We start from the raw sequence: 23,132 nt of genomic DNA on the forward strand, positions 1-23,132 counted from the left end.
GAATTTAAAAAGGTCTTTGAGGGTAGTAATATCTGGATTACTCCCAGTGCTGTGAGCTAGTGAGGGTAGGAATAGGCTGAGGAGCTGGTGTATGGGAGACAGATTCACATCTTTGGATCACTGGAATCTCTTCTGGGGTAGAAGGATGTACAAGAAGGATGGATTGCACCTGAATTGGAAGGGGACTAATATACTGGCAGGGAAATAGGGAGGTTTGCTAGAGCTGCTCATGAGGATTTAAACTATATGGTGGTGGTGGTGGGGGAGTTGGGATCCAGGGAGACACTGAGGAAAGATCAATCGGAGACTGGTACAGTTGAGAAATGAAGCAAGTCAAACAGGGTAGGTAGGAACAAAGCAGAGAACGAGGTAGGACTGATTGATTACACTGCATTTATTTCAATGCAACAAGTCTAACAGGGAAGGCAGATGAACTCAGGGCATGGTTAGGAACATGGGACTGGGATATCATAGCTATACTGAAATGTGGCTCAGGATTGGAAAGGACTGGTAGCGTAATGTTCCAGGATACAAATGCTATAGGAAGGATAGAAAGGGAGGCAAAAGAGGAGGGAGAGTGGCGTTTTTGATAAGGGATAGCATTACAGCTGTACTTAGGGAGGATGTTCCTGGAAATACATCCAGGGAAGTTATTTGGGTGGAACTGAGAGATAAGAAAGGGATGGTCACCTTATTGGGATTATATTATAGACCCTCTAATAGTCAGCAGAAAATTGAGAAACAAATTTGTAAAGAAATTTCGGTTATCTGTAAGAATAATAGGGTGGTTATGATTGGGAATTTTAACTTTCCAAACATAGACTGGGATTGCCATAGTGTTAAGGGTTTAGATGGAGAAGAATTTGTAAAGTGTATACAAGAAAGGCTTCTGAGTCAGTATGAGGACGTACCTACGAGAGAAGGTGCAAAACTTGACCTACTCTTGGGAAATAAGGCAAGGCAGGCGAATGAGATGTCATTTGGGGGAGCACTTTGGGGCCAGCGACCATAATTTCATTAATTTTAAAACAGTGATGGAAAAGGATAGACCAGATCTAAAAGTTGAAGTTCTAAGTTGGAGGAACACTAACTTTGACGGTATTAGGCAAGAACTTTCGAAAGCTGATTGGGCACAGATGTTCACAGGTAAAGGGACAGCTGGAAAATGGGAAGCCTTCAGAAATGAGGTAATGAGAATCCAGAGAAACTATATTCCTGTTAGGGTAAAAGGAAAGGCTGGTAGGTATAGGGAATGCTGGGTGACTAGAGAAATTGAGGTTATGGTTAAGAAAAGGAAGCATATGTCAGGTATAGACAGGAGACATTAAGAGAATCATTAGAAGTATATAAAGGCAGTAGGAGTATACTTCAAAGGGAAATCAGGAGGGCAAAAAAGGGACATGAGATAGCTTTGGCAAATAGGGTTAAAGAGAATCCAAAGAGTTTTTTACAAATAGATTAAGGACAAAAGCATAACTAGGGAGCAAGATTAAGGACAAAAGCATAACTAGGGAGCAAATAGGACCCCTCAAAGATCAGCATGGCAGCCTAAGTGTGGAGCTGCAGGAGAGAGGGGAAGATACTAAATGAGTATTTTGCATCAGTGTTTACTGTGGAAAAGGACATGGAAGATATAGAACGTTTAAAAGGCATTTGGATGGGTATTTCAATAGGAATGGTTTATAGGGATATGGGCCAAGTGCTGGTAAATGGGACTAGATTAGGTGGAGGTATCTGGTTGGCATGGATGAGTTGGACCAAAGGATCTGTTTCCATGCTATACATTTCCTTGACTCTATAACTCTAAAATGTTGGACAGGCAAGGCTTGCAACTGCTTAAGCTTAGAAGTGAGAGTTGACTTGTTTCAAACATACAATCCTGAAAGGTCTTGACAAGTTGCTTGTAGAGATGATCTTTTCTCTTATGGGAGAGTCTAGAACAAGGAAGTCACCATTTAAAATTAAGGGGTTATGCATATAAAACAGAGATTAGAAGATCTTTTTCTCATGGAGTGTTGCGAATCTTTAGAATCCCTCTCCTTAGAAGGCAGTAGAAGCAGAGCCTTTGAATATTTTTAGTACAGAGGTAGATAGATTTTAACGCAGAGGTGATAAGCAAAAGTTGAAACAGTCAGTGCCGTGGCCAGGGACTTCAAACTGATTACAAGAAATAATCAGTAATTGCATTTTGTGTATGGTGAACAACTAAGATAAGAAAGAACCACTATTACCATCATTGTTTCTATCAAAGCCATGGGAGTGCTTGGGAATGGATTTTATTTAATTTAAAGGCAATATCTTCATTATTGTCATACTTTACTATTGGAGATTGATTTTCTTTTGAGTAGTCCCTCATGGTTCAGGATGACTTCTTGTACACTAGAAACAAGTTCTTAGATTACCACAGGGTTCTGTGCACACCCCATAGTCTTTATCACAGGTGCACACAGTGGTTGGAAGAATGGGAGAATTGGATGCCCAGACTGCCCCACACATTTTTTAGTCAATGACTGACTTCAAGTTGCCCTCAGTGATGAGATGCAAAAGTGCATGGATTCTTCCTGAATGCTGTCCATCTGCTTTGGGCATTCTTGAACCAGGGTTTCCGAGATGTTATTGGGATGCTGTTCTTAAGGCGGCTTTGAGAATCTTCTTTAGGTGTTTCTTCTGTCTTCCAGGACCTCTCATACCATGTTTATTCTCAGAACCATAGAGTCATAAAGATGTACTGCACGGCAACACACCCTTTGGTCCAACTCACCCATGCCGACCTAACCATATGCTGCCTGAATTGCTGTGCTCTTCCAGCACCATTGATCCAGAATCCTATATCCCTGTAAACCCTTCCTATTCATATATCCATCCAGATGCTTTTTAAATGCTGTAATTGTACCAGCCTCCACCACTTCCTCTGTCAGTTCATTCCTTACACACACCAAATTCTGCATTAAAAAGTTACCCCTTAGGTCCCTTTTAAATCTTTTCCTTCTCACTCTAAACCTATGCCCTCTAGTTCTCACCCACCTCAGGGAAAAGACCTTGTTTATTAACCTTATCCAAGCCTCTCATGATTTCATAAACCTCTACATGGTCACCCCTCAGCCTCTGATGCAACAGGGAAAACAGTCGGGAGCCTATTCAGCCTTCCCTACAGCTCAAACCCTCCAACCCTAACAACCTCCTTGTAAATCTTGTTCATTTGCTTTGGGAGTCTCATGCCAGGTAATGTGACCTGCTTAATGGTGCTGATCTATATGGTTGATTTTTCAATACTGGACATGTTGGCCTAAATTTAACACTAACATTGGTGTGCCTAACATGCCAATGGATTTACAAACTGTTGTAGAAAGCACTTGTGGTACTTGCCCATTGCTTTTGATGCCAGCTATATATGGTCCAAATCTCCAAGCCATTTGGAGGACCAGTATCATTACTGCTCCATAAACCGGAGTGTGGTACCAGGTTTGAATACACGGTCTTCAGTTTCTTATTCAGGTGACCAAAGACTGCACAGACTCGCTGAAGGCAGTGCTGAATTCTGACTTTGATATCACTCTTGATGGTAGGCACCTACGAAATGGAGAATAGTCTATATTGTCCAAGGCCACCTCATGGACTTTGTTAACCAGGGGCGGGGTGGTACAACATGGTGGGGCAAAGTAGTAGAGGATCTTTGTTTTATGAATATTTAATGTAAGACATCCTCTTGCACACCTCAATAAAAGTGTTGATGATAGCTTGGAACTCAGCCTCCAAGTGAACACAACGGCTCCTGTTGGAATGGAGCTAATCTACAGAACAATTAAGAACCTGTTCAACCTCTGCCAGCACCAAGATCATCTCATTTTTTGTCACTGAACCACAGAATGCAGAAAATACTTGCATGTATTTGACATGGATAGAGGTAAACTGTTAACACAGAAGCTGTAATAGAATCACTCGCGAAAATCTTATCAGGCATTCTGGTCACTGTAGTCTCAGGTAATAGTCCGCAGTTTGCAAATAAGCAGTTCAAGACATTTGCACATGAATATTATTTTGTTCATATCACAAGTTCACCCCCATTATCCTAAAGTAAATGGAGAAGTTAAGTGACAAGTTTGTACAATAAAAACATTATTTAAAAAGAACAAAGATGAAAATCATGCACTAAGAAGCTACAAGGTCATCACGACTAAGAACAAACTATCACCATCAGAATTATTGATGGGGAAAGAGATTCAGAGCACAGCTTCCATCTTTGTCTCAGAAATAACATTACTGAGCATGAAAAGGTATTAGCAAAGGGACAACCAGGCTTGATTTTTTTTTTTTTAAGAAAAAGAGTAGTACACTAAAGTTCCCAAAGCAATAGCATAAGAAATCAACATAAAGAATAATTATAGAAAAATACAGCAATGAAGATCACAAACGGTTGAAACAGATCAAGGCCCAATCAGAAGTGGGAACATATTGATACCATTGAATAAGAAACCAACAGAGATGTGGAACTAACAGGAGGAACAAGGAAGCTCTAGAACCATACGGCAATGAACCACTCAGACTGAGAAAACAGGTTATATTCATTGGAGTTTAGAAGAATGAGAGGTAACCTTAGCGAGTTTTGGAGAAGATTTATAGCTCATGTTGAAGTTCTGGATATAGGTTTGCTCAATGAGCTGGAAGGTTTGTTTTCAGACATTTAGTCACCATTCTCGATAGCATCATCAGTGAGCCTCCAGATGAAGCACTGGTGGCATGGCCCGCTTTATATTGGTGTTTAGGTTTCCTTGGGTTGGTGATGTCATGTCTTATGCTGTTGTCATTCCCTGTTCTTTTTCTTAGGGGGTGGTTTTGCAACATGCAAGATACTTAGGGGACTTGATGGGGTAGATGTGGAAAGGTTGTTTCCCCTTGTGGGAGAAATAGTACCAGAGAGCATAATCTCAGTATAAGAAAGATATGGAGATATTTCTACTTTCAGAATGTCATGAATCTGTAGGATTCTTTACCACAGAGAGCTATAAAGGCCGAATTGTTAAGTATATTAAAAATTCTGTCTGTCTGTCTCAGCCTATATTAGAAAAGGAAGCAAGATATAGGGAAAGCGCAAGAAAGTGGAGTTGAGGGTTATCAGATCAGCTATTTAACTGCAGAGCAGACATAATGGAACAAAAGGCTTACTTTTGCTCCTACTTTTGACGGTAGCAATATTTGAAAGCACTCCAGAAAATAAGTGGAAAAAAAACTAGACTGGATTCAAAAGTAAAATTGAAAATATGCTGGAAATATTCAGTAGATCAGATCAATTCTGTGGCAAAAGAAACAAACCAAATATTCATCCAGAGAAGTGGGGAGCATTATGTTCCATTTCTGCCTTGTGTCGTGTAGGTGGTGAACAGACTTTTGAGGGAGAAGGGAAGTCACTCATCACAGAATTCTCAGTTGCTGATCTGTCCTTGTAGCCACTGTATTTATATCACCAGCCCAATTGTTGTTCTGGTCAATGCTAACCCCTAATGTTGATGTTAGGGCAGTCAGCAATGATAATGCAACTAAATGTCAGGGAGAGATGCTTGTATCTTGTTGAAGATGATCATTGTCACTTAGAAGCCCAATGCAGCATATTATCCAGGTCTGGTGCATGCAGATGCCTGCATATTACTAAACAAGATGCAATCATCAGCTAACATTCCAACTTCAGGTCTTACATTAGAAAGAAAGTCACTGATGAAGCAGCTAAAGATGGTTGTGCCTAGGACACTAGCCTGAGGAACTTAGACTAGTGACAAATGGTAGTGTCCATAGCTCTGAGCCAGGAGGTTCGGATTCCATTCCTCCCAGCTTCAGAGATGTGAATAATATTTCTAAACGGGTTGATAAGGAATTCTTGCATTTATATCTTGGAATTGAGATGTTTGACTTCCAACAACCATCTCCCTTTACAATAGGTATGACTACAATCCGTGGAGAATGCTTTCCTCCAATTTCCATCCATGTCTATTTGTGTTATGGCTACTTGATGTAAACCAAAATGCTGGCTTGATGTCATGAGTCAACATTGACCTCGCCTGTTAAACTGAGGTGCCTATTAATGTAGTTGAGGTGGGATGCTGAAGATCCTATGACATTATTTAAAAGAGAGTTTGGAGTTCTAAAATATAATGTCTAACATTCTCCCTTTAGCAAACATCATAAAAGATAATTGTGTCATGTATCTCATTGCTATTTGAGGGATCAGCTGAGAGCATAATCATTGCTTATTTGCCTACATTAATAGTCATAGGCCTTCGATGTAGCTCATATGTAAAATGCTTTGAAATGTTTGGAAAGGCATAATTGGGTACTAATTTAAATACAAATCTTTCTTGCTCAATAACCAATAATGTCAAGCTATGTTTTGTATTTTCCCTGAGCTTTTCACAGTTATGCTGCATGATGCTGTAAAGATTTTTATTTATATTGCCAGGCAGATGGTAAGATTTTCAACACTGGCTGAAGTAAGGTTATTTGCAAACTTTTATTCACCAAAGACTATATTTACTCATTTCAAAAGTGGTCTATAGCACAATCATTTTTGCTGGCCTTTTATTATGGGTTGAGCATCCTCTAAAATTGTATAAAAATTATGGCCCATTAATTGATAACTTTGTTGCTCTGTTAAATACTACAGTTATTTTTAAATACCTAAATAATAGTGCATTGTCTAATAAAAAAAATCAACTGGCACATTGAAAGAAAGATCAATAATGCAGGCTATTTTAAATAAAAACTAATAAAGCTTGAAGCTAAGAAAAATGTTAATGTTTTAAATGCATGAAGCAAATAAATATCACTGTTTTCAAACAGCTGCAAAACCTTAATTCTTCAGCATCTGCACTGAAGCAGCAAGACATCCAGCGTATCTACATTCTTTCATGAAAATGAATTGACAAGACAGAGTGAGGAACACAAAGTCTAGGTGTGCCCAAAATAACTAATATAAAATATGTGGCTACAAAGATGATACTGGTGCCCTGGAAAGGTATTTTGCTTTACAAATTATCAGCATCTTATATATTCAATATCATGTACTAAAGCAGTGAAGAAAATCAGACAGCAGATAATCAGAAGAAATTGTTCAATATTGACTTGGAGCAAATATATAGAAGTACAAAATGTGCAGTCTGGAAAAATTAAGCCAGATATTAAATGGTCAAGAAATTTGCCGTGAAGCATGATACCATGAACTTTCAGAGCAAACAAAGAGTTATCTGCAGAATAAAAGAATTCCTGCAGAAAAGTCATCCGGTATAAGATGGCAAATTGATAACAATGAAGATCCAATATATTTGCCTGTCAATGGAGCTAACACCTTCATCTTTGAATCATTTCCACAATAAACTGTAAATGATGACTCCTTCCAATGCTTCCTCTCATCAGTTTGAAGTGATATATTTATAGACCTGCGTGAATGGTAACATCACTTGTAAGATTTTTGAAGGCAGGATGCCAGTTTCACATCTCATGATCTATGGTATAATAAATCATCACAGCGCAGTCCCTGTCACACTTCAGGTGCCACGTAGGCTATATGCAAACTATTGTGCTACTCTTTCATCTGATTGGCTTATATTTCAATTTTGTAAAGTCAGCTATGCATTGTGAGTGAAATGTAGTATGAAAGTAGAATCTGAATCCTTGAAGTTGCTAAAAAAATTTCCAACATTCTTTAAACTATAAAAAATATCAGAACTTGATAGGGATTGGCCTGACATTTTCTTCCTTGCAGCCCAATAACTAGACCATAAAATAATGTTGTTAAATAATAAAAAACATTTCAAAATAACATTCTTCATAATACCTAATTTGCATGTATCTATAACATTGTCTTATACCTTTAAATATCTGTTGACATTTTTTCCATTGGACTGAGCTTTTTCTCAATTCTGTTAGCTGAAAGGAAATATCAACTTGTTCCTGCATACAAGTTGGATCTCATTCAGCAAGTAGAATTTTCCAATGTGCACCAGTGCAATTCTCTTTGTGCAATAGTTAGAAAAGTTGTTAAGCATCAAAATTTAGCAGGACTTATGGTCTTGCATTGCTAAACAATGATGTGGAGGTGCTGGTGTTGGACTGGGATGGACAAAGTTTAAAAAACGCACACCAAGTTTAGTCCAACAGGTTTATTTGGAAGGACAAGCTTTGAGCGCTGCTCCTTCATCAGGTAGCTAGTGGGGCAGGATCATAGTACACAATGTATAGTAAAAGTTATTTTACTATACATTGTGTGCTATAATCCTGCCCCACTAGCTACCTAATGAAGGAGCAGCACTCCAAAAGCTTGTACTTCCAAATAAACCTGTTGGACTATAACTTGGTGTTGTGTTATTTTTAACTTTGCTAAGCAAACCAAGTAGAAATACATTGATCAAAAAAAAAAGAGGCGATAAACACAGGCATCAGGCTTTCAGCAGCCATTGGACTGAGAAGGGCAGAGGCAGGCACAGTACTGAAGGCAAATATAGACAGATATGAGAGCAATTGATTCTATAGAATGAGGAAAAAGGAAACTAAAATGGACAGTGAAATCACCAACAATAATGAATCACTCAGTGCAGAGGCTGACAGATTAGAAGGGAAACATTTCAGGATAGAAAAGGAGGGGATGGCTTGGTAGACAGCAAGGATTTCAAAGTAGAAGTTAGGTGTATGGAACAAGATGAGACGTGTTAAAGAGGAGACTGGGTTCTGTGAGCACATGTGTGTGAACTGGAAGCTACATATATTAATATAAGGTTTTGTTCTCTGTAGACAGAATAAACATGCAGATGCACTGCACTTGTTTCAACCCAACCAAACAAGTGACAACTATTTGCTGGTTAATTTCTCCCTAACTAATAGAGCCAACCTACCTCATTTAAAATTTAAACAAAGTCTAGTAGCTAACTGTAAATTATAAATAAGTGCTTTCTCTGTGGCAACATCTCTACTAACTTGCTCTCTTCAATCAGTTCTCTTACACAGTATAAATGTTGGTTTGAATTGATAATTTTGTTATTTATCCTGATGAACTTAAGATGAAGGACGTTGACAAATGTGTCTTTTCTCAGCAATACTCAACCAATGTTATCTAGTCTATTCTTTTGAAGCTTAAAGTGTATCAAAGATTTGATTATTAAATTTCTACACAAGCCTAAATCATAACTGTCAGCTGTATCTTAAAGGCGGCATTCTTGCCTCTGAATCAGAAAGCCGAGAGTTCAAGCCCTGCTCCAGGCTTGTTGTTTTTTCTGGTGAAATTTTGAACCAAGGCTCTACCTGCCCTCACAAGATAACGTTTAAAACCTCACAACAGTCTACTGTTTCAAAGAAGGATAGAGGAGTTTCATCCTGTATGCCCTGGCTAATATTAATCCTTTAATCAATATCACTAAAACAGATTAGCTGATCATTAGACATTATTTCTGCAAGCTTGCTATGTGAAAATTGTCTGCCACATTTTCTACATTATAAACATATTTTCTACACTTCAAACATGAAAAGCATTTTATAAATGGAAGTTCTTTCTTTATTGATCGGAGGTTAAGTGAATTTCATCAGATGAATTTTGGGACATAATTTATGAATTTCATTTTGATGTAAAACATTTAACTGCTTGAGCTACTGGATCACACCACGTCAAGCCTTTCTTTAGCAAAATTGTGCAGCATTGTGAACTTTATTGACTACATTGATATAAACCTATACACAACATTTTATAGTGATTTTATAAAGCTTACTTAGCTCGGATGTGGGACATGTCATTGTTGCAGCTGAGAAGGAGTTTGCACTTTTCCAGTCGATCATCAGGTGAGCAAGCCTTGGGATTGATATCCTCAAGTTGACTACAAAAGTCACTCAGATCTTTGCAAAGATCCAAGAACATGATCAGGATTCGCTTGTCTGTTGAATTGTTACAGTAATGGTCCAGGTAATTTTGAACCTGCATGAGAAAAGTTAAAATATACACCATAATTTATCCAGTGGTATCAGCTGATGATGGCAAAAGAAGGTAGATTTGTCATTTTTAATGACTTGTCTCCAGATAATTTCTAGAATTTAGACAGTTATAATTGAAAAACTGAGATGTACACTTTTTGTAATGAAACTTCCTGTTTTAAAGTTTTTTTTCTATTTTCCCATGATCTGTCTATGCCTCATATGAAGCTTTGTTATTTAATGATCTTTAGTCCCCATCAATATTGTTGCGAAACCTATTGATTACAGTCATACAAGAGTAGCAGAAAGCATCTGGTGCCGTAGAGCTGAGACTGAGATTTAATCAAAATTAAGTAATAGTAAAGGTAACAGGTACTTAACAATCATCATTTCCCAAATGACCATGATTGTTCAGCTTATGCCAATTTACAACCTAAACTGAAATTGGAAATATTTGCTGAATTTTGATCATGCGAAGTGTCAGGTATCACTGCCAAAGACACCTATTTTCCAGGTGCAATCATAATTATCAACTGAATAATGCATTTTACTGCTGTACTAGAATAATGGTCAAAAGAGACATTCCTGCATATTCATATGAAGCAAACAGAATAAATCCAATGTGCTTTAAAACCAAACAGACTACACCCATAATGCTGCAATGTGCATCTTCTGACTTCCTATGGCAGCCATCTCATCGACCCTCATAAAACGAAACTGCCATTAATCTATTTGCAATGGATCACAGATATTGTTTTGGTCGATGATTCACTTCATAAATAGCCCTGGTTACTTGTAGAAAGAGGGCAATTTTATCTAATCATTCCAAATTTGATGGGAAGGCAATGTGTGTTGTCTAAAACACACAAAAACAGAGGAAACTCAGCAAGTCTGGCAGCATCTTTGGCAAGAAAACAGGATTAATGTTTCAAGTCAGTGTTCTGTTCTGGTTGTCTCATTATAGGAAGAGTGTGGAAGCTTTAGAGGGGGTGCAGAGGAAATTTACCAGATGCTACTTTGACTGGAGAGCATGTCTAATTGAAGAAAGGTTGAGTGCGCAAGCACCTTTTCTCATGGGAGCAAAGGAGGATGAGAGGTGACTTGATAGAGGTGTACAAGATGGTGAGAGGCATAGATAGGTGGATAGCCAGAGATTTTTTTTCCCCCAGGGTAGAAATGGCTATCACAAGGGGGCATAATTTTAAGCTATTTGGAAGGCAGCTAAGGGGAGATATCAGAGGTGTGTTCTTTACCCAGAGAGTGGTGGGTGTGTGGAATGTACTGCCAGCGGTGGGAGTAGGGACATTTAAGCGACTCTTGGATAGGTGCATAAATGATAGTAAAATGAAGGGTATGAGAGGTTCGTTTGATCTTAAGAGTAGGATAAATGAATGGCACACAGAGGGCTGAAGGCCTGGACTGTGCTGTACTGTTCTATGTTTGACCCTTCTTCTGAACTGGAGATTCTGAAATAATAATAACTCTGTTGTAGAATGACTACAACCAATCCTCCTTCCTATGTACTTTAGTCAACCTGTTCAGATATGTTGCAACACACCTGTGGAGCAGGTGGGAACTCAAGCCTCGTAACTCAGAGGGACTAACACCACCACTGCACCACAACATTGTCACATTTTGTTTCGATGTCATGTGACCTGATTATAGATATTTTAAATCAATCTGTTCAGAGATGTTGTCACACACCTCTGAATCAGGTAGGACTTGAACTCAGGCCTCCCAGACCAGAGATGGAGACAGTACCACTATGCCACAACAGTTTTGAGCCGATCTTTCTACTCTTTTCTGAAAGCAAACCGTAACAGGTAAACAGCCCCTGGTTGGGCATTGTAGCAGAAACAAAAATCAAAGATTTCACTGAAAATTACAAACTAGAATAGAATATTATCAAAATAATATTATCCATGGTGATGATGCATTCCAGCCCTTTGTACCCACTGGTCTCTAAAGACCACTATTGTGCTGGTAAACATCATTCTCCCTCTTAAATGGACACTCGAGTGTGGATGTAACCACAGAAGATGGTCAGACTGTACAGCTCCCTCACTTTGGTCAGGCTCAAGAGCAGGCCCACATGGAGGCCCTCTCAACTGCCTGTCCCCTTCTGCATGGGATGTCAGTTGATTAGGAATGTGAAGACTTTCTTTCTAGCTCTTTTTCTGTGTTTAATCAACTTGCTTGGAAGTGTTATCATGAACCTCTGATGCAGGTGAGATTTGAACCTGCAAGTCCTAGCCCAGAGGCAGCATTACTACCATTACACCACAAGATTCCTCAATGATATTTTTCCTAATATCAGAGATATTATGCACTTCTGGAGTAGATTGGGCTCAAACCCGAGCTTCCTGGTTCAGAGTTAGGGATACCATTATTGCACTACAAGAGCCCTATTTTTTAAAAAAAAAATCCAGAAGTGATCTGGACACACAACTGAACCTTTTTTTCCATCAACAAATCATCATGGTATTTAATTTTCCATTTATTAACCACCACCAGGAAATCACCTGCATTCAGCCCTCCTTTCTTGGAGAGTCTAAAGAGACTAGCTAACTAGAAATGGCGGAGATCTGCCATTAAGATGTAACCTGAATAAGCATTTTTCTGAGACAAAATGCAGGTTGTTGCAAGATGACAATTAGGTGCAAGTCGCATTAACTAAAAAAAAAGCTATCAGCAGCCAGGGATAACAGATCTGTCTCCATCAGGATCTTAAGCTAGACTGCTTCATCTAAACCTAAAAACCATGCAACGTTATTAGATTCAGTAGAGCTTAATGCAGAACCATCACTTTGTAAAACCATTTGCCATCACAACTTCTAATGCTATTATTAAAACAAATGGCTCAAAGGCTTTCTTCACTACAGGTGCAGTAACTAACAAACAACTGTGGTAAAATAAACATTGGGAAAATCTGGGGATAGGGGTTTGTATATTTTATCATTGTATTGTATTAGAATTGGAATATTCAGATTGAGAAATTAACTTATGATGCCATTTGCAACATGTTAAGCGATGGGAAACCAAAACAACTAAATTTGCCAAAAGAGCCCCCAACAAGAAAATTTTCAACAATATTTCTCTTTTTGATAATTTTGCTTCAGCATGAATCAAAAACAACATAAATCAAACATGATTTCGCTGGTGAATAATATTAAAAATAAAAAGGTAAATTTCACTTTAAATAGTCAATAAAACAAAGATAGATTTAAAAATCATAAGCATTCCCCTTCACAATTATAGCATTACACAGTTACCCTGTTCCATATTATGCTATTCTTTATTTATGTAGTATATGCTAAACATTGTAAATAACAGCTTTAGCCTCGGAGTTTCCATATATGACGATCATCAACAAGGCACACTTCTTTGAATCCTCTCTTCCCCAAGTCACGATCACTCTTGAAGTTGTAGCTTTCTTAAGTTTCTTTTCAAATCAATTATATCCATCAATCAATTATACCTCTGTTCAATTTTTGGCCACATCTGGGAAAACACCCAGCTCTTTACTGTCTTGCAGTTAATTACACAGGCTTTCCAAGACCATTTTAGCCAGCTTGGGCAATCTTGTTTTGTTTTTTTTGCTGCCAAACCGATAAACTAGGGTAGACGAGCAGGAGGCTGGAAGAACACAGCAAACCAGGCAGCATCAGGTGGTGGAGAAGTCATTGATTCAGGTGTAACCCTTCTTCAGGCTCAACAAACAAAAAAACCTAACCTGTCAATGACAATTATTCACTGCTTTGCTGCATAAAATGTATCTGTGTTCGATTTTCTGTCTCTGTCTGCTTGTTTTTTGTGTTCATATAACTATCATCTAAAAATCCTATGTTCGGAGCTGCCCTTTGTGTTCACCAAGCACATGGTTTCATTCTTAACTCTTCCTGATGGTACTGCTTCCAGATCAAGGACTGAGTTATTTTTTTTCCTTATTTTCCAAGGTGGTTACTACTAATCCCTTAAATATTCTAAAAAGCAATTACAGATTCCATGGATCTTTAAATAAATTATACATTTTCCTTACTGTACTGTTTCAGGGTCAAAGGTTGACATACGTACAAACTAAATAAATATGATAACAGTGATAGGTTAATGGAGATGTTGGAATTTTTTCTACATTCACAACTGTGCTGATTATGGATATTGACTACTGCAAAATCAACTTGTATGCAGTTTTCAATAATATAGAGTCAGAGATGTAGAGCATGGAAACAGACCCTTTGGTCCAACCGACCAGATATCCCAACTCAATCTAGTCCCTCTTGCCAGCACCCGCCTATATCCCTCCAAACCCTTCCTATTCATATACTCATCCAGATACCTTTTAAATGTTGCAATTGTACCAGCCTCCACCACTTCCTCTGGCAGTCCATTCCATACATGTACCATCCTCTGCATGAAAAAGTTGCCACGTAGGTCTCTTTTATATCATTCCCCTCTCACCCTAAATCTATGCCCTCGATTTCTGCCCTCTCCACACCTCCCCCCACCCCAGGGAAAATACTTTGTCTATTTATCTTAGCCACACCTCTCAAATTTTGTAAACCTCCATAAAGTCACCCCTCAGCCTCCAACGCTCCAGGGAAAACAGCCCCAGACTGTTCAGTATCTCCCTATAGCTCAAGTCCTCCAAAACTAGCAACATCTTTGTAAATCTTTTCTGAACCTTTTCAAGTCTCACAACATCTTTCCGATAGGAAGGAGACCAGAATTGCACGCAATATTCCAACACTAGCCTAACCAATGTCCTGTACAGCAGCAATACAACCTCCCAACTCCTGTACTCAACATTCTGACCAATAAAGGAAAGCACACCAAATGCCTTCTTCACTATCCTAGCTACCTGCGATTCTACTTCCAAGGAGCTATGAACCTGCACTCCAAGGTTTCTTTGTTCAGCAACACTCCCTAGGACCTTACCATTAATTGTATAAGTCCTGCTAAGATTTGCTTTCACCAAATGCAGCACCTTGCATTTATCTGAATTAATATGAAGTGATTTTTATCATTTTGTACTCAAAACGTCTCATTAAGTAAACGAGAGATAACCTGCATTATCTAGAATGATGAAAATCTGGTTCATATTCCTTCATCCAGCTTTTCCAATTCTTCCAGTCATTCCTGAAATCATCCTTGTCATTCTCTGCACCCCTTAATGTTTCAAGGAGTGTTCCAAAAATAACGTGCAGTATTCCAAATGTAGACCTACCAATGAGGTACACAGGGTTAAAAAGAAACAACTTGACAGTTGTGAAGTTAACTTATCCAATGGCTGATTGGCATGATATCTGATATATCACATTGAGGATTATATATAATAAAAATATGGAAATAGTACAAATTTAAAATGTAGAATAAATGCAAATCTAGATTGATTTCAATTTAGTTTCAATTGAAACAAAGTGTAAAAAAAAAAGGCCTGGTAGTATAACTCTAGTTTAAGCAAAGTCCTTTTTTAATCAGTAGCTATGGTAAAATAAACACATTGTTACCTGTGAAAGAGTAGACACAGGCTTGGTCTTGTCATGGGCATTCTCACGTGTGTGATCCAGAGCTGCAACAAATGTGAATTGTTGCTGTTTGAAGAGTAAATAGCGTTGTTCTAGATCTCGTAGAGTAGCCTTCAGCTCATTCATACCTTTACAGGAAGCAGTTAAAAGATTTTTATTTTGATCCAATAGAAATGAATGGACTCAAAACCTAAAGGCAATGAACAGTGACACAAAATTCAAGACTTAAAAAGTTGCAACTGTTTGCTCAGGAATCTCTCATTTCATAAATTTGAACCAGAATTTCCCTGCAGAACTCATAATCCTCATTACTTTCTTTTGCTGCTGCTAAGTGATGTTGCTTTTATAGAGTCATAGAGATGTACAGCATGGAAACAGACCCTTCAGTCCAACCAGTCCATGCTGACCAGATATCCCAACTCAATCTAGTCCCACTGCCAGCACCCAGCCCATTTATTAATGTATCTATTGAATTAAAAATGCTGCAAGGAATAAAAGTGACTCTGATTTAGTTTACATGAATTCTAGCATATGGAAATTAATTACCACCCTAGTGGAGCGTAAACACAAAAGTGCTGAACAAAGTTTCCATAATAACATACCATTTGATTGATTTTGGCTAAAAATCTTACATAGCTGATAATTCAAGATGTGGGTCTCTCCAACATGTAATATTTATTGTATTATTTAGCCAACATTCACAAAATGTTTTCACAGTGCAAGAGTTGGCCTAGGTAAGGGTCAGTGTGAAGAACTGTCCTTGGACTTGAAACATTCACTCTGCTTTCTCTACATAGATGCTGCAGAGATCTCCAGTGCAGAGTGCTGTGAAGCAGACAAAAGCAGTACTTTTGTCAGAATCATACAGCATGGAGACTACCCTTTTGGTCCAACTAGTCAACACCAACTATGTTCCCAAACTAAACTTGTCCCATATCCCTCCAAATCTTGTCAATTCATGTAGCTGTCCCAAATGTTTTTTTTAAATGTTTTAACTGTACCTGAATTTACCACTTCCTCTGGCAGTTCATTTCACTCACAAACCACTGTGTAAAAAAATTAATTGCCCCTTATGTCCTTTTTAAAACTTTCTCCTCTCACTTTATAAATATACCTGTTTTGAATTCCCCCATAATGAGAAAAGACTCTTGTTAATCACCTTATCTATACCTCTCATGATTTTTTTAAGCCTCAAGAAGGTCACCCCTCAACCTCCTACACTCCAGTGAAATAAATCCCAGCCTATTCTGAATGCTCTTCAGTTTAATAATATCCTTCTTATAGAAGTGCAGTCAGAGCTGCAGTACTCCAGAAGAGGCCTCACCAGTCCTCAATACAACTTCAACATGATGTCCCAACTCCTATACTCAAAAGGTCTGAGCAATGAAAGCAAGTGTGCTCAATACATTCATTACCAACCTGCCTACCTGTGATGCAAATGGGCCCTACCATTAATTGCAAGAGTCCTGCCTTGTTTGTTTTAACAAAATGGAATACATCACACTTATCCAAATTAAACCCCATCTGCCACTCCTCAGCCCATTGACTTAATTAATCGAGATCTCTTTGTAATCCTAGATAACCTTTTTCACTATCCACTATGCTACAAATGTTGGTGTTGTCCACAAACATACTAACAATACCGCTTATATTCTCATTCAAATCATTTATATAAATGACAAACAAAAGCGGATCCAGTGATGAACCCTGTGGATCGCAAGCTTCCAGTCCAAAAAACTCTCTACCGCCACCCTCTGTCTCCTACCGTTAAGCCAATTTTGTATCCAATTGACAAGCTCACCCTGAAACCCATGTGATCTAACTTTATTTAATTAGTCTACCATGCGAAACCTTGTCAAAGGTTTTACTAAAGTCTTTCCACATCTGCATTTTCTTGGAATACATGGTCAGCCTGTTGCAAAATCCCCCTTAAGAACAATATTTTCTTAAACAAATAATCTCGATTAAATGCTAGTGAAATAAAATTATGTTCATGAAATATAGGATGTTCTCAATGTATTGATCTGATAACTAATACAGTGTAAATATGTGATGAAGTGTATATATAGTGTATAAAAGCACCTATTTTACAATGATAGTGTATCATTAATAGTGAAAAAAATTGTTTGGTGATAACGTACCTGAAACTTCGAAAAAACGATCTTGGATTATACCAAATCGTTATTTAAACTTGTTGCCTTTTTATTTTTCCGGGTGGACGTTTTCCTCCCAACCTGGTTAGTTTGTTAATTTAACTGGATACAATTTCAACTGGCGCCATACTGTGCGTAGTGACCATTGTTTAACTTCATTACCTAGCAACTGAACTAAATGCACATGAATCACGTTAACCTTCACTCGCGTATCAAATGCATGTATCAGTATTAATCAAGACGTTTCCTTAGAGGTTATTCAATTTCGTCAATATGAAACGAATGCGGTAATAATTTCACTCAGTTTATTTTTAATGTTACTCCGAATAAATATTTTTCTTTCATGACGTTGATGTGAATTAGTGTTGATGATGGTTCTTCCCGTTCCCTCCTCAAATATCCTCTTTTGTATTTTGTCTTAATTGACAGCATCGACTTTCACCATCATTGCCCAAAGCAACACCAACTTTGTGAGTTCGAACATTAGCACAAAATTGCGGAAAAGGAATTGCAGTGAATGTACGGTTCACAAACTTCGGCGTTCACGATCATTCATCCATAGAGACCAACAGCAAATTTGGGAGCTCAGAAAATAAACGCGAACATTGCGAAAGTCTAGAAGCAGCAGACAGTGAATTCAGGCTCCTTCATAGAATGCGCTATCGAGATTCTCATAGCCTTGCCGTATAGATCCTGGGGGATACTGTACGGTGTAGGGACGCCTTGCTTATCGAGGGACGACTGGCTTGTAGACATTGGTTTTCTCTGGATGGGCGGTAACTCCCTTCCTGTAAAATTCACCAGCTCCTCAAAAAAAAAATTCACTCTCAAATCTATCTTTATAAGGTATTAAAATATGTAGTCATTTCTCAGCCACGACCATATTTCGAAACCTCATTGCTAATACCCTTCCAGTTTAATTGCTTACCATTTAGCCAAAGAATACGTCACAAACTCATGAGACTAAATATTAATACATTCCAATTCCCAACTTTAAATATTTCTGCAAGGAGTATTTGAAGATCACAATCTTGAATTTGTTTGATCTTGGATTCTAGATTACATAATAAACTATGAAAACATGTATTTTTTATTTAAGAAGTGTTTATTTACTGTTGTGTCACATCTCAAAATGCTCTGAGGCACCTCACATGCAATAAATACCTGAAAAGCAGTCACTGTATTGAATAGTCTAACGTCACTTAAACATTGGGAAATTGTTTACAACGGTCTTAAGAATGACAACAAAATGGAATGAGATCAAGCTCAGAGAAGAAAGGTGAATAGATATATCAAACTGCTTCACATAGAAGCTTACCTTGAGGAAGTGAGTAAAATCAGTAGTTTAAAAGGGAGTTGGACAGATGTTTGCAGAGAAAAATCAACCAATAGATCTAAGTACTCTGTGTTTGGTGCTGGAATGCTGGTGCCAATCAAATGCATTAAAAGGGTCTTTTCTGCTCCTATACATGTTTCAGGTATTGTAGCAATGATTTTGTGCCCAACTGTCAGAAATGACCATGTCAGATCATAGGCACGTCAGTGCATATACAATATACAGCTGGGATCAACTGAACCCTTTGAGGAGTACACTTAAGAGAGAGATCAGGAGGACTAAAAGGGGATATGAGAGAGCTTTGGCAGATAAAGTTAAGGACAATCCAAAGAAATTCTACAAGTATATAAAGGGCAAAAGTGTAACTAGGGAAAGAATAAGATCCCTTAAAGATCAATGAGGCCATCTATGTGTGGAACCAAATGCTGGCAAATGGGATTAGTTCAGGTTAGGAAATCTGCTTGGCATGGATGAGTGGCGCCATCTGTTTCTGTGCTGTATGACTCCATATACTACACCAGTATTTGTGGGTATAGTGAAATGGAGAATTAGCAGGGTTCTATAAAGTGGGTGAGTCAGCCAAGTTAAAACCCAGTCAGTGAAATAGAAAATGACCTCCAATAAGTCTAAAGGTTGTCGTCGTTGAAATCTAAAGACTTTTAAAATCCTTGTAGTTAGATAATAATAGATCATCATGGTTCCGTGGTGTAATGGCTAGCACTCTGGACTTTGAATCCAGCGATCCGAGTTTGAATCTCGGTGGAACCTCAACTTGCTTTGTCCCGGCACTTGTTTAATTATGGAAAGAGCTGCCAGAGGAAGTGGAGGAAGCTGGTACAATTGCAACATTTAAGAGGCATTTGTTTGGGTACATGGATAGGAAGGGTTTGGAGGGATATGGGCCGGGTGCTGGCAGGTGGGACTAGATTGGGTTGGGACATCTGGTCGACATGAATGGGTTGGGCCGAAGGGTCTGTTTCTGTGCTGTACATCTCTATCATCTGCCCTCCAAAGGTTATAGAGTCATAGAGATGTACAGCAAGGAAACAGACTCTTCGGTCCAACTCGTCCATGCCAACCAGATATCCCAACCCAATCTAGTCCCACCTTCAAGCACCCAGCCCATATCCCTCCAAACCCTTCCTATTCATATACCCATCCAACTGACTCTCAAATGTTGCAATTGTACCAGTCTCCACCACTTCCTCTGGCAGCTCATTCCATACATGTACCACCCTCTGCGTGAAAAAGTTGCCCCGTAGGTCTCTTTTATATTTTTCCCCTCTCACCCTAAACCTATGCCCTCTAGTCTGGACTCCCTGACCCCAGGGAAAAGACTTTACCTATTTATCCTATAAATGCCCCTCATAATTTTGTTAGCCTCTATAAAGTCACCCCTCAGCCTCCGACGCTCCAGTGAAAACAGCCCCAGCGTGTTCAGTCTCTCCCTATAGCTTAAATTCTCCAATCCTGGCAACATCCTTGGAAATCTTTTCTGGACCCTTTCAAGTCTCACAACATCTTTCCGATAGGAAGAAGACCAGAATTGCACGCAATATTCCAACAGTAGCCTAACCAATGTCCCCCAAAATGCAGCACCTCGCATTTATCTGAATTAAACTCCATCTGCCCCTTCTCAGCCCATTGGCCCATTGGGTCAAGATCCTGTTGTAATCTGAGGTAACCCTCTTTGCTGTCCACTACACCTCCAATTTTGGTGTCATCATCAAACTTACTAACTGTACCTCTTATGCTCACATCCAATTCATTTATGTAAATGACAAAAATAGAGGACCCAGCACCGATCCTTGTGGCACTCCACTGGTCACAGGCATCCAGTCTGAAAAACAACCCTACACCACCACCCTCTGTCTTCTACCTTTGAGCCCAGTTCTGTATCCAAAAGGCTAGTTGTCCCTGTATTCCGTGAGATCTAATCTTGCTAATCAGTCTCCCATGGGGAACCTTGTCAAACACCTTATAGAAGTCCATAAAGATCACATCTACTGCTCTGTCCTCATCAATCCTTTTTGCTATTTTTTCAAAAAACTCAATCAAGTTTGTGAGACATGATTTCCCATGCACAAAGCCATGTTGACTATCCCTAATCAGTCCTTGCCTTTCTATCCCTTACATCCTGTCCCTCAGGATTCCCTCCAACAATTTGCCCACCACCGACGTCAGGCTCACTGGTCTATATTTCCCTGACTTGTCCTTACCACCCTTCTTAAACAGTGGCACCACATTAGCCAACCTCCAGCACCTTCTAGCACCTCACCTGTGACTATTGATAATACAAATATCTCAGCAATAGGCCCAGCAATCACTTCCCTAGCTTCGCACAGAGTTCTAGGGTACACCTGATCAGGTCCTGGGGATTTATCCACTTTTATGCATTTCAAGACATCAGCACTTCCTCCTCTATAATATGGACATTTTTCAAGATGTCACCATCTATTTCCCTACAGTCTATATCTTCCAATTCCTTTTCCACAGTAAATACTGATGCAAAATATTCATTTAGTATCTCCCCCATTTTCTGCGGCTCCACACAAAGGCTACCTTGCTGATCTTTGAGGGGCCCTATTCTTTCCCTAGTTAACCTTATGTCCTTAATGTATTTGTAAAAACTATTTGGATTCTCCTTAATTCTATTTGCCAAAGGTATCTCATGTCCCCGTTTCGCCCTCCTGATTTCCCTCTTAAGTATACTCCTACTTCCTTTATACTTTTCTAAGGATTCACTCGATCTATCCTGTCTATACCTTACATATGCTGCCTTCTTTTTCTTAACCAAACCCTCAATTTCTTTAGTCATCCAGCATCCCTATGCCTACCAGCCTTTCCTTTCACTCTAACAGGAATATACTTTCTCTGGATTCTCGTGAAGGTGATTAGTTTACTTTGTTTGTAGCATTCCTGCAGTAGCATGATCAATATATAAAGCCTATTTCCATCTCATAATATTGCCTGACTCTGTTCTGACTTCAATTCATTTGCTGTTGAAATCCTCAGTCATGTTTTTTTTCACTTTGGACTTGACTATGCAAACCCATCCTGTCCAGTTTTCCACATTCTATATATGAGATCATTCAAACTCTGATGCTAAGTCCTGTTCACCCATTGCTTTTGTATCTGTTGATCCACAGTGGCCCCTCGTCTGGCAAAGCCTCAATTTTAAAATTCTTGTCCTTATTTTCAAAGCATTCCATGGCCTTTCCCTTCACCTTACCCAATCCTGCACTGTAATATCATCCAACCCTACAAGAACATAAATTATCTGGTACTTCTATAATTCTAGCCTTCTGAGTAGCCTGAATTTTAACTGCAGCACTGTTGACAATTGTGCATTCAGTTGCCAAAACCAAAGCTCTGGCCTCCTCTTCTCCTCCCATATGACTCTAATTAAAATGTATCTTTTAGAGTAGACTTTTGTCCTAATATTGCCTTACTTTGTAATATCCTCTGTATTGCTTTATGATATTTTGTGTTAAAGGCATTAAGTAAAGGCATTAAGATATTGTTTTGTATTGGAGAACTGAATAAGGGGTCAAAATACCAGGGTAACAATTGGCCACTTTATATTTTTTGACAGGATAAGCAATGCAGATGACATGAAGCATGAAAATGATATACACCAATATTAATTCATGCTCCCAACCATAAAAGGAATGAAAATAATATAACATATTAATGCTTTTTTTTTGTTTAATTCCTTCTCCTTTCCTCTCAAACGCCAATTTTCACCAGTTAAATTTGATGTCGGCAGCAGCAGCCAGACAAGGGGATATTCTTCATGTGTCAAATGAGATCTGTCATCTCTACGAATGTTCACACCCACATGTTACAGCAGGGGTCATTGGTTCATGATTAGTGAAGGAAATCTGTTTGCTTGTTTGATCATATTGATGATCTTTCCCTTGCATTGGATCAAAATGTCTGAACTGCTTACCCTGATTAGTTAACAAAGTGACTTTTATGCAGTCAACATCTATCCACAAGTGTTTTAAGTTCACAAAAAGCTATGTTTAGTCTTCAGCTGCCTGCTACACATGGTATATCTTTCATCACAACTATGGCGTGATTCTTGATACTATATTATTCTATGGTAGAAATATTTTAATAGTTTGTTGTAATCCTTATCTGAGTTTTCAAATCCCTCCGTGTGTTTCCTCC

General features: G+C 38.7%; 1 protein-coding gene and 1 non-coding gene across 13 annotated transcripts in view; one reads left to right on the plus strand and one right to left on the minus strand.

Annotated features, from left to right (window-relative positions):
- Positions 1 to 23,132, minus strand: part of spaca9 (sperm acrosome associated 9) — a 46,569-nt gene that overhangs the window by 19,558 nt on the left and 3,879 nt on the right. For 5 of the 12 annotated variants that reach the window (XM_043720321.1, XM_043720320.1, XM_043720319.1 and 2 more), the window contains exons 1-3: positions 17,609 to 18,599; positions 15,450 to 15,595; positions 9,744 to 9,946 (exon numbers count right to left, since the gene is read on the minus strand). In XM_043720321.1, coding sequence (XP_043576256.1) covers positions 9,744 to 9,946; positions 15,450 to 15,593 — 347 coding nt within the window. In that variant the 5' untranslated portion in view covers positions 15,594 to 15,595; positions 17,609 to 18,599. Of the gene's footprint in view, positions 1 to 6,564; positions 7,425 to 9,743; positions 9,947 to 15,006; positions 15,090 to 15,449; positions 15,596 to 16,791; positions 16,826 to 16,894; positions 16,905 to 17,101; positions 17,208 to 17,608; positions 18,600 to 23,132 lie in introns of those variants that run through there. The other 7 variants (XM_043720324.1, XM_043720316.1, XM_043720317.1 and 4 more) reach the window with 7 other exon arrangements.
- On the plus strand, positions 19,653 to 19,724 carry trnaq-uug. The gene has a single exon. It is a non-coding gene; the product is annotated as a tRNA-Gln (tRNA).

This window comes from Chiloscyllium plagiosum, chromosome 30 (genome assembly GCF_004010195.1).
Source record: "Chiloscyllium plagiosum isolate BGI_BamShark_2017 chromosome 30, ASM401019v2, whole genome shotgun sequence".
Lineage (NCBI taxonomy): Eukaryota > Metazoa > Chordata > Chondrichthyes > Orectolobiformes > Hemiscylliidae > Chiloscyllium > Chiloscyllium plagiosum.